This window comes from Antedon mediterranea, chromosome 6, assembly GCF_964355755.1.
Source record: "Antedon mediterranea chromosome 6, ecAntMedi1.1, whole genome shotgun sequence".
Classification (NCBI taxonomy): Eukaryota; Metazoa; Echinodermata; class Crinoidea; order Comatulida; family Antedonidae; genus Antedon; species Antedon mediterranea.
Window position 1 is genome coordinate 25,801,197 of NC_092675.1, and position 19,850 is coordinate 25,821,046.

At 31.4% G+C, this 19,850-nt stretch overlaps 1 protein-coding gene across 1 annotated transcript in view; it reads right to left on the reverse strand.

Moving 5' to 3' along the window:
- LOC140052267 (atrial natriuretic peptide receptor 1-like) overlaps positions 1-19,850 on the reverse strand; it is a 69,204-nt gene that overhangs the window by 21,297 nt on the left and 28,057 nt on the right. Inside the window, exons 6-11 of the mRNA XM_072097741.1 lie at positions 12,512-12,663; positions 10,462-10,534; positions 9,849-9,990; positions 2,776-2,862; positions 2,481-2,624; positions 1,637-1,758 (exon numbers count right to left, since the gene is read on the reverse strand). Coding sequence (XP_071953842.1) covers positions 1,637-1,758; positions 2,481-2,624; positions 2,776-2,862; positions 9,849-9,990; positions 10,462-10,534; positions 12,512-12,663 — 720 coding nt within the window. The remainder of the gene's footprint in view (positions 1-1,636; positions 1,759-2,480; positions 2,625-2,775; positions 2,863-9,848; positions 9,991-10,461; positions 10,535-12,511; positions 12,664-19,850) is intronic.

Here is a 19,850-nt window from a genome sequence, read left to right on the forward strand (position 1 = left end):
TCAGTATACACTAAATGTCAAAAACGTCATTATTTTTACAGATTCTCATTTATACGCCTTGGCAAAGTAAATCGAATGAAGATAAATGACAAGCCTAAAGATAAAGGCAGTATGGCTAGCCTCTCCTCACCAACATCACTTTCCCCCAGGCTTGATAATCATCATTATAGGTTCAAGTTCACTTTGATTTCTCTCAATTCTGTTTGTGTTTTTTTACATTCAAAAATTAAACCGTGTTATTCATAAAAAAAAATCATATGTAGATTCCTATACTTTTCACCAGAGAAAATTTATATCATATTGCCATGCGTTTGCTAAAAGATGTTATATGCCTATAATGTTAGGCTATACTTTATCGTTTTTGCTTATTTTATTTGTCATTAAGATTCAGCCACCCACAGCATTGTCATTTTTTCATTAATTTACCTTTTGATAGGTAGATAAATACTTCTTATCTATTCTCGATATCTTGTACCTTACAGTATTCTACGGTTCTAAACCAACGATAATGACAATGGTGTATCGATGACTCATAGTTATTACCGTTTATCCAAATGTCGATGAATTTACTTTTATGTCTCTTCTATCCTCTTGTCTTAATGATAATGTCACACCTTTCTAATGACGGGTGTTTAGAAGTATAGAATGGCGCCATTGTTTTTAATCCACTCTGTCTTAAAACGTGTTTATGCCATCAACGATATATTACTATTCATTTCTTCACAATTGCATATACAGTAGTTCTATAAGCAAACTGCAACAACGCTTCGTCTCCAGTGGGCCAATTATAGGCCTACATTTATAAAGCATGGACTTTAGTTAAAGAAGACCATAAGTCCAGTTAATCGTTTCGCGCACTCTTCGTAATACAAATAAGATGGATAATTGTAGGAGAGGTATTTAATGATAGTAACACGAGCATACAAGCACAATTCAGAGAGTATTTTCTACGTACCCATTCTTTTCTCTCTTATCTATCTTTAATTGATGATTTTTTTTACTATATATGTTGTAAATGAATTGTATGCTCTTTAGATTTACAAGGATTACAGAAAACTTAACTTATAAACACTTTTCATTGAAGCAATTCCGAAGCACAAAGCGAACAGAACAGAAATGAATAATTCAGTACGTATGGATCATGTGCAGATTTATGACTTCAATTCTGAATTCAAGAATGAACAGACGTCCATTTTAATTCAATTCCACCTGTATTAACCTTGCCAACCGACCTTCATTATGTTTTTTAAAACTATGTAATGCATTATTGTCTTAATATACACTATTATTATAAAACTCTTAAATAATATAGTTGTAGAACAGTATGCGTATACAAATGAATACTATCGTGTACATAGAAAAAAAATTGCCATACATGTAACATATTTGCATGTTAGGAACTAGTACTCCCTTCCATTTTTAAATTAATTTACCTTATATAATTATTTACACTATCTTTTATTCACGATTGTTTAATTCTTTGTTAAATGATTCAAATTAATGTGGAGCATCTAATCCACAGAATATAAATAGTTTAGGCGAGAAAGAGAGAAAACAAATTCGACTTATTGTTAGAAATGGCAGTACATTTATTTTGTTGACGATCATAAAATAACGTTTACGAAAGTATATTTACCTGTGACTTTGACAACCCATCTGTCATCAACAACACAATTTGATGACGTCAACCGTCCGTGGTATATTTTATTCTGATGAAGGTAAGTCATAGCACGAGCTATGTCAGTACAGAAAGAAAATCTAAAAAAAACCAATTATTTCTAATTGAGGCTATACATTGAAAATAACTGAAAGAATGTCTGCAAACAATCAAACAAGCCCTAAAACGAAAAAAGATAATTGAAGTATCGACAAATATCAAAGTCGTTAGCGTTCGGTCAAATAATCAACTGTATCTACAGGTGTTATACTTCAGAGTACATAATATATTACATTTTTCATTCGCACGTTGCTTTTGAAATTGTATCGTCTGTCGTGATTTCCCGCCCAAGGCGAAATAATTGCGACAAAATTCAGAAGTGAAATTAAGCTTTCAATACTAATCAACTCATATGGGAAGAAAATGTTAAAGGATGTACTAGTTATTACAAAGTTACCAATACAACACAACGCATTCTAATTTGGTGAATACAGTGTCAGAAATAAATTTTTTCTAAAGTTTGTAGGCCTAACGTAGAATTAAAATCCAACTACGTGTTTAAATTTATATTGTTCAATACAAAGGTTACGGGTTGCACTATTGATTTTAATCACGCTCTAATACATTAACCTTGGTAATTCACATAATTAAACTTTTTTACAGAGCAAACTTATTGATAAAATAGCATTAAGCCTAATAGGAATATAGTATTTTGTTTAAAAATAGTTAAATGCCCATTGAATCAACCGTGTGATAACACGATATTGGACATACAGTAATTGGCAAAGATTTCATACGACCAAAGTATTGATTATTTCGTTACCTGAAGCCCCAATTTAGTGGAATGTCTTCATTAAGAAGAACGTCTTGCACGCTTCCCTTTGGGCAGTACTCTGTTAAAATGGAAACATTTGGTACCTCGATGCAAGCTCCAATGAATTTACATAAATTGACATGCTGAACATCCCTATAAAAAGAAATATAGATATAGTATTTTAAGACGTTCTACTATTTATTATTATTATTATTATTATTATTATTATTATCAAACACTACTGATTTCTATTTGGTTTTGAGTGTCAATCAATTATCAATGTGGGTATGGTATAGCTACCTACCTTACACTTTTAACTTCTTTTCTGATTGCTTTCGTAAGTTGAAACACTGTCTTCGCTATCCGTTTCACTGCTAATGTTTGACCATTACTAAAAAAATATAGAATAGATAAAAAATAAGGTTAGGTTTACTTTTATTGAAATATTTAAGGATGGAGTTATAATAATAGAAAGAAGGATGCAGGGAAGCCAAAGTAATAAACCATGACAATGATTACTGAAAATGTAAAAACAAAAAAACATTTAGATTTATTGGAAGAACTAGGAATAGGAAAACAGAAGTCATGGAGGAAGCTAGAGAATCCAAAAAAGGAGCAATGAATCATGGCAAGAGATGACAGAGAGAGATTCCTGACAAAGTAATTATTTTCAATTTCGTTGGAAGTAAGATCTTTTTTGTAAAGAAAATAACAGTTAGGCCTATGGGAAAGTAGAGGTAAGGAGGCAAGCAGGTAGTTGATGAAAGAAGATGCAGAGGACAGAGACACACATTTAAGATGCTGCAGTGAAAAGAGGTGAAGGAGGACATGCGATAATTATCTTCTGGAACACAGTGATACTATGTTAACAATTGTATGTCATAAGTTAATTTAATTTCTTAAAAGTTTATACTGTTCTTCGTAGGTTTTTTAAAATAACACTTATTGCCAAACGCATAAAGTGTTTCATTTACAATGGTTGATCAATGGTCTGTAGACCGTTTCCAACATTGGCGAATGATTACGTATTCCGGTAATGCTTACTGAAGATTACCTCTAAGATGGGATTGATCTACCTTCTGTCGCACGTCAGTCTATGACTCAACGAGTTTGATATTGGCATACGCATGGTTTAGTGGCATTACGCATTTAAGAGGTTGACTGTTTTAAAATCTTATAGGAGACATTTTTAAACAAATATCAACCGACGATGAGGTGAAGAAGTAATCTAAACTCGATTACGGTAGAGTAAGTATTTAAAACGTTCAAGCGGTCGAAAGGTCAATGTAATTTCATAATTGTGGTTTGGTGTGAACTTAAAAAGGAGTAATTAACAAACTGAACCATGCGTATCATTTGAAGCAAGTCCCGAGTTAAGAACACACACATAAATTATAAAAATATCTTTCTTAATATACTGTATCGTTTTTACATTGCTACAAAATATAATATTGTTGGAGAGTAAGCTTAGTTCCCAATAAGACGCTAAGGCGTAAGCGCAACGTAAGCGAGTTGACCAATCACAAGTGATTGGTTAAACTGCTTACGTTGCGTTTACGTCGCTGCGTTACGTCCTAGTGGGAATCAAGCTTGAGAGAGTTAAGCTCTCGGTTCTAATCTGAGTGCAACCACGTAGGCCTATTATGATAACAGTGTGTGGCGCTGATATTGAGTATCAGCAACGAATATATTATTGAACAACAGCATTATATTGTGATTGTTCAAGTAAACTATTTTTCCTGATTTTTGTTAACATTGGAAAGAGAAATAATAATACAAACATAAACATGGCAATATATAATATAATATAATTATTATCATTATTTTTGCTTCCTATTTTGTTTACATTTCAAATTGTTAAAAGAGTTTTACATATTGTTTATATATTGTATACGCTAAATGTGAGTGAGCGAAATTTAATTCTAAAAATGTTTTCTCAATTATTAAGCTCACAAAACAGGTTAAAAGTGTAATAACCATATTCTGGTATCTGCTACTATTTCACAAGATTTTTACCAACACACTATTTATTATACACATCTCACAGGAAACAAGCATCGACTAATTTGAATTTTCTTTTAAAGTGATTATCTGATTGATATCTGTTCGACACTTAACTCTTTCTGATAGTAGGCCTACCATAGAGAATTTAAAGAAGTTAATGTTACCAAAGCATGAATGGTTAGTTCATTTAATGTACAAATAAGATATTCGGATCGAGAGATATATACAATAAAAACATACTAATAATTAATAAAATTAATGTTTAGAAACAAGTATAATATTTAGAAATTTGAGTATACTTGTAAATAATAAACTTACGCATCGCTATGAATTGAATGAAGCAACAACAAAAAAATTGTATTTGTGTCAATATCTTTAAAAAAAATATTTTTCTCAATAGAAATGCAGTATATGATGCTAAAAATGAAACTCATTATATTGATTTATTTGGGTAATTTCAAGGCTACTTCAACAAAACTTCTTTGTGCAACGGCATAAGAAGCCTGAATATTAATGGAATAAAAGTTCCTGAACAATTTTGTATAAATGTTTTGTATTTGTTGGACGGACAGAAAACATTTTCACGAGATGAAAGATTTACCGTACTATTCAACTCGGATACGCATCGTTGAAAAAAAAACCAGTCGGTTCAGCTTGGTTGAATAAAACAGTAAATCCTTCAACTCGTGAAAATAGTCTGCAAATTCGATTTTTAACAAGTTATTATTTGTGTGAGTGTATTTTTAATGATTACAATAGGAGACCTAAAAGACGGTAAAAAGTTCACGTTTTAGAAATCCCGTCTCACCAGCCATGATTACTTTTGTTTTTCTTGTTCCCTGTCACCATGTATTGTATTTTTAGTCGCGACGCGACTCTCTACAGCTCACTATGTCGTTGGTCGGTAAAAACATTAACTTGAGCACTCGACTGCACCCATGTATATGGCCTTGCTATGTATCGTTTTGAGGTAAATAAATGAAATGAATATTGACCAAATTATAATGTAGAAAATAATGAAATTAATGTATTGTACAGTTTCACAGAAATACTGAAGCAGCAAACAGATATGTTATTTTCAGGATTGTATTGGGGGATGTGGGGGCATGGACTCAGATAGACATGATCTTGTGGCACACCCTGGATCTAAAACCAGCGAGGTTGCGGTTGTGCATATTTGAACTCGACCAATAATTATACTGAATAGTTTAAAATACGAACTATGACTATGTTCTATTAAATGAGTTCTGGTGATTTTCTCAAAAATTAATAATGAGGTCATAATCTCTAAATATATCAGCAGTGTTCTGCTGTTCTTGTTAAGAGGACGGTTTAGCGTGAAAATGGTCAGTTCCAGTCCAATTCATGTCATAATTCTTTTCTAATTATTATCATTATTTTTGCTTCCTATTTTGTTTACGTTTCAAATTGTTAAAAGAGTTTTACATTGAAGAAATATTGTTTATATATTTTATACACTAAATGTGAGTGAACGAAATTTAATTCTAAAAATGTTTTTTTCAATTATTAAGCTCACACAAAACAGGTTAAAAGTGTAATAACCATATTCTGGTATCTGCTACTATTTCACAAGATTTTTACCAACACATTATTTATTATACACATCTCACAGGAAACAAGCAACGACAAATTTGAATTTTCTTTTAAAGGGATTATCTGATTGATATCTGTTCGACACTTAACTCTTTCTGATAGTACCATAGAGAATTTAAAGAAGTTAATGTTACCAAAGCATGAATGGTTAGTTCATTTAATGTACAAATAAGATATTCGGATCGAGAGATATATACAATAAAAACATACTAATAATTAATAAAATTAATGTTTAGAAACAAGTATAATATTTAGAAATTTGAGTATACTTGTAAATAATAAACTTACGCATCGCTATGAATTGAATGAAGCAACAACAAAAAAATTGTATTTGTGTCAATATCTTTAAAAAAATATTTTTCTCAATAGAAATGCAGTATATGATGCTAAAAATGAAACTCATTATATTGATTTATTTGGGTAATTTCAAGGCTACTTCAACAAAACTTCTTTGTGCAACGGCATAAAAGCCTGAATATTAATGGAATAAAAGTTCCTGAACAATTTTGTATAAATGTTTTGTATTTGTTGGACGGACAGAAAACATTTTCACGAGATGAAAGATTTACCGTACTATTCAACTCGGATACGCATCGTTGAAAAAAAAACCCAGTCGGTTAGGCTTGGTTGAATATAACAGTAAATCCTTCAACTCGTGAAAATAGTCTGCAAATTCGATTTTTAACAAGTTATTATTTGCGTAGTGTATTTATTATGATTACAATAAGAGACCTAAAAGATGGTAAAAAGTTCACGTTTTAGAAATCCCGTATCACCAGCCATGATTACATTAGTTTTTTCTTGTACCCTGTCATTGTTAGTAGCGACGCGACTCTCTACAGCTCACTATGTCGTTGGTCGGTAAACATTAACTTGAGCACTCGACTGCACCCATGTATATGGCCTTGTTATGTATCGTTTTGAGGCAAATAAATGAAATGAATATTGACCAAATTATAATGTAGAAAATAATGAAATTAATGTATTGTACAGTTTCACAGAACTACTGAAGCAGCAAACAGATTGTTATTTTTAGGATTGTATTGGGGGGGGGGGATGTGGGGGCATGGACTTGTGGCATACCCTGGATCTAAAACCAGCGAGTTTGCGGTTTTGCATATTTGAACTCGACCAATAATTATACTGAATAGTTTAAAATACGAACTATGACTATGTTCTATTAAATGAGTTCTGGTGATTTCTCAAAAATTAATAATGAGGTCATAATCTCTAAATATATCAGCAGTGTTCTGCTGTTCTTGTTAAGAGGACGGTTTAGCGTGAAAATGGTCAGTTCCAGTCCAATTCATGTCATAATTCTTTTCTATTTGTAATACAATTATACACGTATTAACTAGGTCTCAATTAATTTCAAGATACTATCAATCATTACGAATAATTCATTAAGTGAAATGATGAGAAAATAGTATTAAATGATTGATTTGCTCAATACATGAGATCATAATCAATAATGATTTATTATGAATAATTAAACTGAACAAAATCCTATGACATGGGGATATTATGTAATAATTAGAATTTCCATGCCGTATAATGAACTATCCATTATTAGTATAAGTCTTATCGAATACATAATCACTGGACCAGTAAAAAATAGTTTTTACCTGCTCTTTCTTAGTATAGAAGTACAGTAAAAATACTGGTTTTACCGTCAATGTTACTAATTATACTTTATTCAGTCGATGAATAAAAGCTATCATGGCTATTTGAAATTATAGTTTTGGTTCGCGTAAAGCCCATTCTTGATTCTAATTGGTTGTGCGTTTTTTCGCGTCACAAAAAGTAGATAAACATAGTTATTACGCATGCGCAGTAATCATCATCACGAATACATTCGCATGATTATACAGAAAGATGATCTATCGTAAGTCTATTTATATAACACATTTAGAAACAATGTTTTATACTTAAAAAAGAATATGTTGAGCGCAAATCTTCAGAAATGGTTTCGGTATAATACAGCACAATTTACGTATTCTATGGAAAGTCAAGTGATATTATAATGTCAATCAGTGTGCTCATTCATTCTGATTAATTTTCACTTTATTAACTTTTTATTTTGATACTCTATAACAGTTTGATTATTAAGGTTATAGACTAAGATTTTAATTAATATGGTAATCAATAATAATGAAAAATATTACTTTTAAGACGTCTAGATTTCATGGGCACTTAACGTCTAATTATACGGTATCAAAATATGTAATTAAAATAATGATACATTGCTATTTGTGAAGAGTTGATGCATACTTAATTACCCGTCGTCTATCTAAATTTAATGTAATACTTAATCAATCGTTCTATCGTAGATATATTTGATTTTACTGGTTTAATCAACTTTATTAAACATTTTCTTTAGAAACACAATTTTCATTATTACTTATTATACGAAAGTTACGTTTGTATTTCCAACAGGAATAAGTATAGTTGAATGCCTTCGGTTGTTTTGCTAAAACCTTCTTCTGGACATATTGTTTTCAAAGAAATGGTTGCAGCATAATCCTGGAGGCATTCTCAACTATACTTCCTTTTGGAAACACATGGTGTACTGCAAACCTCGATGTGCATTGTTTATTTTAAGCCTTGTCTACACTATCAAACTGTTTGTTACAAAAAAAATGTGGCGTGCCCATTTATGGACATGATGTCATATCACTACCATATTTGATCATATCACAACCATATTTGGCCACATCACACATTGTAGATAGTGTAGACAGAGCTTTAAACAAGATTATTTCCTTTTTATTTGTCGTTTTCACTGATCTTCTTCTGAATGTGATATTTAAAAAAAAACATACCGACAATTGAAAAAATATTATTATACGGTCTATAGTTATATAATACACTTTGTCTTCTTTCAAAACAAACATAATGTATTTATCTAAATTATTCAATTATTATATTTGTGTATGCTGAAGTAATGTACTTACTAAATAGCTGCATTATTAATGCAAATTGGATACATAAGGCTTTTAGATTCTCAGAAATGGTGTTATAGTTTACACGCATAGGAATCGCCTTGCTTATTGAAAGACAGTCAATGTTAATGAATAATAATGATAATGGTGTCGGAACGTATTTGTCTCTAAAGAAGGGGCTTAAGTTAAAGAAGTCACACTCGAAGTCACAGAGCATATTGCAAACTGATGAAATACATGCAAGTGTGTAAGGCCTTCTTTATTTCAAAGCAGGCATTACGCAATCAAAGTTTGTGTATATATTTTGATGTGGTATAATGGTAAGGTATCAAATCATGCAGAAGATTCCGGTTTATTTTTCATTCTCGGGTATATCCTAATCTTCTACGGGCAATCATTAATGTTAGTATTATCACTAGAGTTTAATATGCCTGCAATATCACGTGATTCGTTGGCCCCTTCGTTGCCAACTGTGTTGGCCCTTTCAGAGCATCCCAATGTTCCTTTTTTATGTTCTCCTTTTACGTGCATGTTGCAACGATGACTTGCCATTCATATTAAATAAATTTACAACCAATACTTGTTTCCTTGTATTTGTTTATCGGGCTCACGTGTGTCAAAATACTATCTTGTTTTTTGTATGTATATTTTCCCACCTTTGTAAGGTTGTATATGATAAGCATAAACTATGTATGAATTACAAATATTAATTTGGAAATGTTCCGCCTACTATAGCTCCACTGTATTTTGTTGTAGGCCCTACTTAGAAAATAAAACCAAAACTGAATTGATCGTAATGTAGAAAGTGTATACTTACTAAAGCCCTAGTTCAGCAAACACTTGTTTGTTTTGCATCTGTGACGCCAAACCTGTGTGTCCACTACTGATATCAGTAAGGTTTTCTGCACTTAGTAGCATGCTAACCATACTGCCCATTAAACCTCTTGCAGCTCCATTATCTATCATTTGTAAGCAAAACAATAAAGGTAAGCCGACAGTAAAACTGTAAATTAATCTTAGATATGATCATTTACTCTCCAATCAGCAAAGTTATTCGTCATTATTCATCATAAAAAAAAAATGAACTGAAGTTAGAGTGGGTTGATGAAGAAGGTTTATAGATACAATTTATTTTAACATCACTATTATTTATTTTTTAATTAAAATGTTCATTGAAAAAATATTAATTTAAATAAAATCCAGATTTAATTTAAATGAATAATAATATAAGAATTACCGACATTAATAACTAAATAAAAATCATTCTGATGCTATTAATTTTCCATTACTGTCAACATTAAAGGACCATATTGTGTTTTTGAAATTTATACCATACGGACAGTTGTCTTTTACAGTTTTACTTACAACAAAAGTGTTAGATATATCGTGTTGTAATCCCTAATCTCGCTTGAGATAAAGTAATAATTTACCTGGCTTTATTTCATCATAGTTGATTATCCAGCTTTCATCCCATAACATTTTTTGTTGTTTCCAGTAGAAATACTAAAGATGACAAATTATAATAATTTAAAAAAACCTCGCAGATATGATTAACGTAAATAGTTTGATTGAAATAGCTAGAAAGGAGGAGGGGTATGCTTCTCCCCGGCGTTTCCATTTCCTCAGACACCCCACTCTACCTTTTAAAATGTTGTCCCGAGTGTATATTGATTGATAGATTGATCTTTAAAAATTAATTCAATGTTGACATTTAAACGGCACCGTCAGAAAAACTTAAACGTGTCTAAATTATAGGCCTACACGTGTTTGTCTTTTCTTTAAAATCTGTCTTAAGTCGTTTTGATTATACTGTAGTGTTATATTTTTTAAATTTATGCCAAGGCAAGGCAAACATCATAAAAAACCATCCTGCCCATGGCTGACGAAAATGGCAGAAACTCGTGTCATAAAAGAGGCGTAACTGACGATGATTATAAATGCAAGAATCGTGTCAGGTGTTTATATGATGGGCCTCCGTGGATATATATTAAACTTGAACTTAGAATATAACAATGACATAATGCACTCGTAGGAAATTGTAGTTATATTTGGGATACTATCTGAATTATAATAATTTTTAATGCAAACACAGCGTCTTTTAACAATATCATGTTCTATATTATTACGATAGTCTCACTTTTAAGTATGGCGATTATTAATGATAGCGATGGGTGAATAACTCGTTAAATGGTACACATTTTTCTAGACAAACAGTTATTAGTGGCAACACATACCACATGCACGAAGGTGGGGGGGGGGGGGGTTGGAAGAAGAAGGAACTTAATATAATGTTTTATTAAAGGAGCTTTCCGTATGCGATCACGGTCACTGGACATACACTTTACAGTGGTGACTTAAATAAACCTAATTTCTCTGTAGTATTACTAACCTAATTTAACAGTTTAATCAGCTGTATTTAATTGACGCTCCCTATAACTATCACTAAAAACAAATAAGCGGGGCCTATGTCATACTATCTGCAGCTTTTAAATAGAATCAATAACGAACGAGCTGAACTTAAATTGCAAATAAATTAAAACTGTTAACAATGTCGTTAGTAATGTGTTTATTAATCTCCAATTACATAGAAAGTAATGGTTTATTTGATTCCACTCATTAAAACACACGTGATCAATATTCGGTGTGTGATTTTGTTCTACCGGGACTTTACTCGTCTTACAGCACTGTCCACTTCCGTGCAGTAATTCGTGATTAGTTTTATCATGAGTATCAATAATTGAGTAGAATTATATCTCTTAGAAGTTATTCAATTACATTATTGCGCTTTAATGGTAAGAGTAGACAAATAGATGCAAGTTATGGCAATTTGGAGATAGTTCTGTTGTTGCGGCATTTCCGATGGTAGGATGGATCGTATGCAGATTCCTGAATGTATGAATAAAAATGAACTAAGTATAGGTTGCTTATAATTAAGATTATAGCTTGAAGAAAATTATGATACTACATGAATAATAAATAACTGGACATTAATATGTTACCTAACTCTAGACATGAAGAACCGTCTGATTTAAAACATAAAGCATCAACATTTTTTTTTATTAACTTTAAAACAAATTTAATTCCGTTTCAAATGATATGAAGTTTAGTCCAGATGTTTTGCAACAATATAGAACAAAATAACTATTAATTATTAATATTGAATAAACTGGCTGAAACAAATTAAATTTAACAATTAATACACAATATGTTTCTTGTCAACGCAAACAACAATCCAGTGAAATATATTATACTAAAATGATCCTGGAAAGGTAAGATTAATCAGTTATCCCTATAATTATCATGGGCAAGTGGACCAGAGACCAAGACTATGCTGTATACAGTAGTGTCGCTGCTACGGAAAAAGACTAACTCCACACCCCACCCCCCCCCCCCCCCACCCCAAAAAAAAAGATAAGAAAAAAAAAAGAGGGCGGAGATGGAGGAGATAGGAAGCGAGTAGAAAGATACATAAATGCTTACCAGATATATAAGTGCTAATAGCACAACGATTGTGAAAATCGATGCAATGATAGCCGCAATCTCTCCTGTACTCAGAGGACAGCTACCACAATCAGCAGGGCATACGCTACAATCTTCGTCTCGTTCGGTATCACAAAATGCATCACCACAAACTACAAAATTATGTAAAACACGTTTATTCGTAATCGTTGCAGTTAATTTTTGTTAATTTTTGTTAATATACGGTAATATAAATAATATTTACGCTTTACTATATTTTGAGGAATGATCTATAATACTTTGCAAGTATCTTCATATTTGCCAGTTCTTATACTATGACGTTATATATATATATATATACTATGACGTTATCCAAATTCCTTCACTTGCACTGATGAAGGGCTAGCGTTGCCCGAAAGCTCTGCTAACTTTTCTGGCTGTTTTACCTTATCGTTTTGATTTAGTTTTTCGCTTATTTTGTATCTCCATTGAGATCCAGCCACTGATACCCACAGCATTGTCATTTTTTTCAGTTTGGATTCATATTTAGTACACATATTATATTCACAGTTTTTAAAATTCGTATCCTGTAAATAATTATCTGCATTTTATTAACGCGGCTCATTACTAGAATAAACCCTAGTTTCTTTTGTATCTGATATTTAAAAAAACTAAATTAATAATCATTTAATCTGTATTTTCCATGTCGTTAATTTTTCTTTTAATTAGAGAAAATTGATCTCCCATCCATCACATAAATTAAAAAAACATTGGTTTGGCTGAAGTGTTATTTGGGATCACCAAATAGAAAGCAAGATAATTTGTTTATTTATATTAATGAGTTATAATGCTCGTGTAATAATATTGCATTGTACGATAACCAGTTTGTCCTTGTTTTATTTAAAACATCATTTCTACAGTAAACCATTCAGTGGCGGATTACCATCTAGCCGAAAACTATCATTAGGTATATTTAACGTAATAAAGCAATTATTTGTACGGAGTAGGCAGGAGGATGTTACAGTATTATCTTTCTTTTCTTAGATTAGTCTAGATTCTCGAAAATAACATAGTTTAATTTCGTTCATATAGAGCTATAGGGCATATGTGAAAATATTGGTAAAGTGGTCGTCTCCCCGTACCGGTTCTAAACACCCAGCTCGCAAATATTTAGCGCCCCCTTGTGTCATTATACTGTACAATCTAACCATTTCTTTGTAATAAAGTTATAAACATGATTCATCATAGAAAATACGATGATAAGATGGCACTGTAATTTATCATATACAACGTAAGTAAAAAGTGGTATAATGTGAAAAAAAAAAATATTCTAAAGACAGTATGATAATGATTATAACATGCGTGTTATGGTCATTTGAGATCAAAACAAAAGCAAAGAATATGATGGAACTACGAGCACCGTGACTTATCGCCATGTTTGTGGTCATTAGTATAAATATACTTTTTAACTGTCAATACGAAACGCATGCATATTATAAATTATTTGAAATGAGCCCTGATCTTCTGATGACAACTAACTAAAATACATCGCGCGTATTACTCCGTTAACACTGATTTGTATACAGGTGTTACAAAAGAATTTCATGGTTCGTGCGTTTTCTATTATGACACCCCACGAGACGATTGATACAGAATATTATCCCCACGTCCATTGCGAGACATTTCACGTACTAATTGTATTAACATGCAGAAAACATCACTCCTCGCACACACAGCATACCAGAAGTTGGTTGCTCTTAATCGTCATTAACTTTAAAAATAGTTCCTAACTAAACATTCACAAACGAATATCGATCAATTACTCAATGTTATTTTAAAGCCAGTTGAAGAAATTCAATTTAGCTTGATATAGAAGTCATTAAATTATAAAGTACAGTAATCTAATAAAGATTTGCTTAAAGACCTTTCCCACTTATATTGACATCGATCTTTAATATAAAGTCAAATGTATGCAAGTTAAAGAATGATGAAGCGGCGTATACGGGTTAATAATACTTAGTAGAGTTTGTCTACCGAATTACCCCGATTCTAAAATCATCTTATGCAATGCATGGTGAATGATATTCCCAAAATGGAGGTTTAGCATTGAAACTTTGTTTATTTCGTGAAGTGGGGCCTAGAACAAAACATTGTATATATATATATGCCTAGTTGTGAAGAAACTGAAGACCTGTAATAATACAAATACCAAGGCAAGGGAACAATTATGTTTTTTTCTTTTCCTTAATTCAACAAACCTAAAAAATAATTAAATAATAATAATAATAACTTAAATATTAGGAAAAAAATGCAAAAAAAAGTTGTATGATTGACATAAGTACACATTCCATTACTCCTATCCTTTTTTACATAACCTATTTACTGTTTAAAATTTTGTAACCTAATTGGCAAACTTATATATAACTTACAAAGAAATGATCTGACATTAAATGACCTACATATGTGGGGGAAAAACCAACTTATTTTTTCTGCAAAATTATACAACTTTGAAGTTTATCCACAATTCTGTAGAAATTGTGAAATACACTGCTCACAAAAGTAGGCATATTTTTGTTTTGGTGAACCCAAGTAGCATTATAAAACACCCATTTCACGTCAGATCTAAGAGAAGTAATATTATATTTTGACAGCCATTTAAAATTATTTCGCTTGTTGGTGCATTGTCAGATTCTCTGTGGAGCATTGTTTGATTTCGTGTCTAAAATTAGCACGTTTTCGGACAAATATCGATACCACAGCCATCCGTAAATAAAAGAAAAGTCTAGGGACTTCTGTTTGTTGTTCCTCTTCAGTAAACATTCTTGTACAAAGGTGCGTTACTTATTCAAACACTTACGGTACACGTCTTATGACATGACCTAAATATGAATAAAGTGGATAACGAGACCTGGGGGTACTACTAGAAAATATACAATGGGTGATACAGTGCACGGTGAACTTGCCAATACCTTTAAATATTGATTTTGTGTAGGCTACCATCTTGGCTACCATATCAAAACTATGACAATGTTCTATCAGGGAAGAGTTAACAATTTAACTCTTCCCTGGTTCTATAAATAGATATATTGCAAAAAGGTTTTAAACATTCTCTCGTGCTTAATAATTTACTAATAATGATTAGAATTATCTGCAATTAAGCTGAATGTTTCGAGTTAGAACCTTGATTGGGAGGCTTTTTCTCATTCTCACAAAGTTCCTCATTTTAATCGTTTGAAAATTAATTAATTAAATTCAGTATATCACTGGTGGTTTAGAATTTCTTCGATGCCTGTAAATGTTTAAGCTGTTTGTCATTCTTATGAATATATTCTAAACCACCAGGTGAAATATGAAAATTGATTAGTTAATTTAGATAAAGATGATGATATTTATGGGAATGAGAAAAAGCCGCCCCAACCAAGATCCGAACTCACAATATTTCTGCTTGATATGCAGATGTCGTAACCATTATAGATAATATATGCAAAAATGTTATGTAATTTGCATAATTGTCTCAGATGGAATAAATATTTTACGATTACATAATGGTATACTTTATTTTGTATCAAAGTTTGTTGTTAGATTATTTTGGATATTTGTTCAAGCAAGTTAAGGGCAGGGGGCAAGGATATTTCAATAAGCCGAAGTAAAACTAGATTATAGTTATGGTAATAGATACCACATTCCAAACTGAGATTGTTGTCTTAGGCCTAAGGGTTTTGGCCGTGGGGTCACAGCATTTATGATCATAGGACGAAGGGTTATTCGCCTTAAACAGATCATATCGATCTGAAGATCAAAGGTTACAAGACTGGTGATTCTGAGTAACCAAAAGTCACAACCAAAATATAAGCCAAAACTGATACAATTTACCGTTAATACAACTTTCCTACACATTGTGTTGCCTTTTTTTAAATTAACCGATTCTTTCTGTTCTGTTTAGAAATCACGTTTTCTACATCTTATCTTTGAAAAATATTACCGGTACTAGTATTAAATTATATGAAGAGGTTAGCTTAACTTGATGTTCATGGTTTACAGAGTGCATCTCGGTTTTTACTTTCCAATCTTTATCACATCTTTATCGTTGCTTATCGTTTTGGCTTCATTTCATTTTTTCAGGGCAAGGTAACACATTGCGCAAAACAAAACTTGAATCTCTTAGGGAGTTAAATACAACTTTACAATATAAAAGGTGTGACGCATGACTTGAAATATATTAAGAAAACAGAAAAATAAAAACGTCTTAGTTGTCACGGTTTGAGTATGATATACTGTAGAACAGGTTTAAGACAACTGTTACAAAAAGTCAAGATTTCTAGCGGAAAAACATAATTTAATGTAGCCTAGCAAATGTCGAGTTCTCTTTTACAATAATAAAACATGTTGAAATGCATTTTTATAATCAAGTTGTATTATCGGAATGGCAAGCAGTCTGACCCCAAAGCTATCAGATTAATCATTATGTGTTGTCAGTATTGATTATAATGTATACAATTCTACTTGATTGAGGCGTACCATGTAGAAATGTTATACAAACAATTTATATATTTTTTTTGGTTTCTATAAAAAATCTTAATATGCCATATGATAATAAAATAGTTAATCAACTGCAGTACGTATTTTTTCTCATCGTGAATGCAATGGCACAGAGAGTAGTAAAAATACTAATTAGTGTGGTTTTGTGTAAAAACTACTTTTGGCGCTGATGAGCTGCTGACGCTGGAAACTCGCATGTTTTTAAAATGACGTCATTTTCAGAAACTGTAGAATACATTCGCTATTAGACGCGCAGCTCATAAAACGCTTCATTTTATGGTTTTACGCTACACGGACAAATTCAAATCACGTAAACAGTATATTGTTGTGTAAGGCTTGGTTCCACCATGGTTCCACCGTAAGCCGATTTTCCACTAGGCGAAGTTATTCGCGCGAATCGAAAGTGTCAGCTTACACGCATGCGTATTAATGCTTCCATCTTCCAAATCTTTCTCTACGCATGCGTATAAGCTGACGCTTTCGATTCATGCGAACAAATACGCCTAGTGGAAAATCGGCTTTAGGCTCAACGCCATTTACTTTACCAATAATTACTTGCTTTGCGCCTAGGTTCTTGCGTTGTGTCCTAGCCCAATATCCACCCCCATTATATCACAACTAAACGACTATTTTGGGATGGTTTTCCGTGATCTAACCGAGCTACAATATCAATACTTAGCAAAATAGATAAAATGATAATGTAATTAACGGTGAGGTCCCTAACCAACTTCACAACTACTGATGACATCATTTATTATTTTAAAATGTAATGTAAACTACCATGAAAATGAACCTAGCGTAAAATGTAATTAACCATACCTACTAAATGTATATTTATGAAAATTGTACAAGAAAAATATTAGGATAAAAAAAAAATTAGCATTCGTAATTTTTTTTTTCGGTTAAATGACTAAATAATTGGACCGTATACGACATGACTTTAAACAAACTAACTAGGTCTATGATATATTTTAAAAGAAAAACGTTAATATCGATTTCATTCGTAGGAAACAGCGTGATATTTAATAGTTAATGTGCAAATTTAAAAAAAAGTATGCGATTGAATTAGAAATAAATTCAGTTTATAGAATAGGTCTAAAAGAGTACCACTACAAGTCAGACTTTCTACAGTAAAATCAAACTTCATTGTTAAACTAGCATCATCTAGATTTCCAAAGACAACTAAACCGGTAACGATAACACCTGGATTTATGATCAAAGTGGAACTCTATATAATAGACCAATCCCACCTGCATCGTTGGTATTAGAGTAAATTAACAAAGATAAGTTGGCGGTAATTAAATACCCGACGGATACGTCAGACTATATTAACCGGAATTTATTGAAGCGTTGGAGGAAGTAAAATAAATTTTATGGTTTACTTACATAGTTTATGCATAATTATGTCATGAATATTATAACAATAGTAATAAATATAATGATGCGTTGATTATTATTATCATGGTTTGTCCAGCTGTGTCAATTGGTAATTTTAATATTTATGAATTGTTTATTTATATATTTATTGTTATTCTGTGTATTTTTTAAAAGAATAATATCACAGAGGAGTTATAGCATATTGAAACTTTCACTAATTTTTGTTTGTGTTCATATTTGTTGGTATTCAAAGATGCCACATTATATAAAATAATTGTCTAACAACAACCAAGATTTTTGTCAAGACTTTTGTCAAGTTAGAGATATTGATATTCACTGACCGATAATCTATTCTTCCACAGTTAGCAGTTACTGACAATCTTGAAATTTACTTATTGTTTTGTAACCAATTCTGAAAATGTCAATCTCGATAAAAAGACCAATTTTACAAATCTTTTATTCATTTTTTTTTAAATTAAACATTTTTAAATTATTTTTGTAGACTGATATTTAGGGTCCCTCTTTAATGAATATGAAATACTGTACTAATAATAATATATATACTGACGTTTCAATATTACGCCATCATAGAAAAAAACTGAACATAAATATAACTTAGACATGCACAAGGTGACAGTTGACGTCTGTGATTACATCGCCTATTTCCATCGGGAAATAACATTAAACATGAATTTTCTCTTCTTATTGGTAACATTAAACGTATTACAATTTAACTTAATTTAACAGTCAATGTGCTTTTTACACAGATTTGCGTCAATGTCGACAGCCCATGAGTTTCGTCAAACAATCTTGAATGTAAATTAACCCGTATCAATTTAGTTGATTTATCAAAATTGAAAAAGAAAAATCACACTAAAACATACATGTGTCACGCCAATATGAAATGGTTCAGATGTTATACGTCAGACAAGAGTTATGAAAAAAAAACTAATATTTATCAAGTTTTGTAATTTTTTAGGTTGAATTTAAAGTGATTAAAAGCCCACTAGCACTTAGACTGTCGAGTAGTATGGATAATCTAACAATGATAGGTTATTAAATACTGTAAATGTCCAGGCTTTACGTCAACGAATTATTATGGAGCATCTATCTAGTTATCAAACACTGGAGAAATAATTAATATTGAGGTTAGTTCATTCTAAATATACAGGAAAATCCTATGAAATGTACTTTTACTAATACAAAATTAGCGGAATAAAAAAAAAACTTGTGGTCAGAAAACATATATTCTCTCAATATTTGACTGTTCTTTTTAACATTTTTATAAACAAGTTACTACAGCCTGTATACATTTTAAATAGGTTAGGTCGAAAAATCATGGTAGAAATATGGTATATTTGTCTTATTTAATCTTGTATCAAATAAACTAATCTTCGACGACAAGCTGTCAATTCGCATTTCTATGTGTTTAAATGTGTAATTG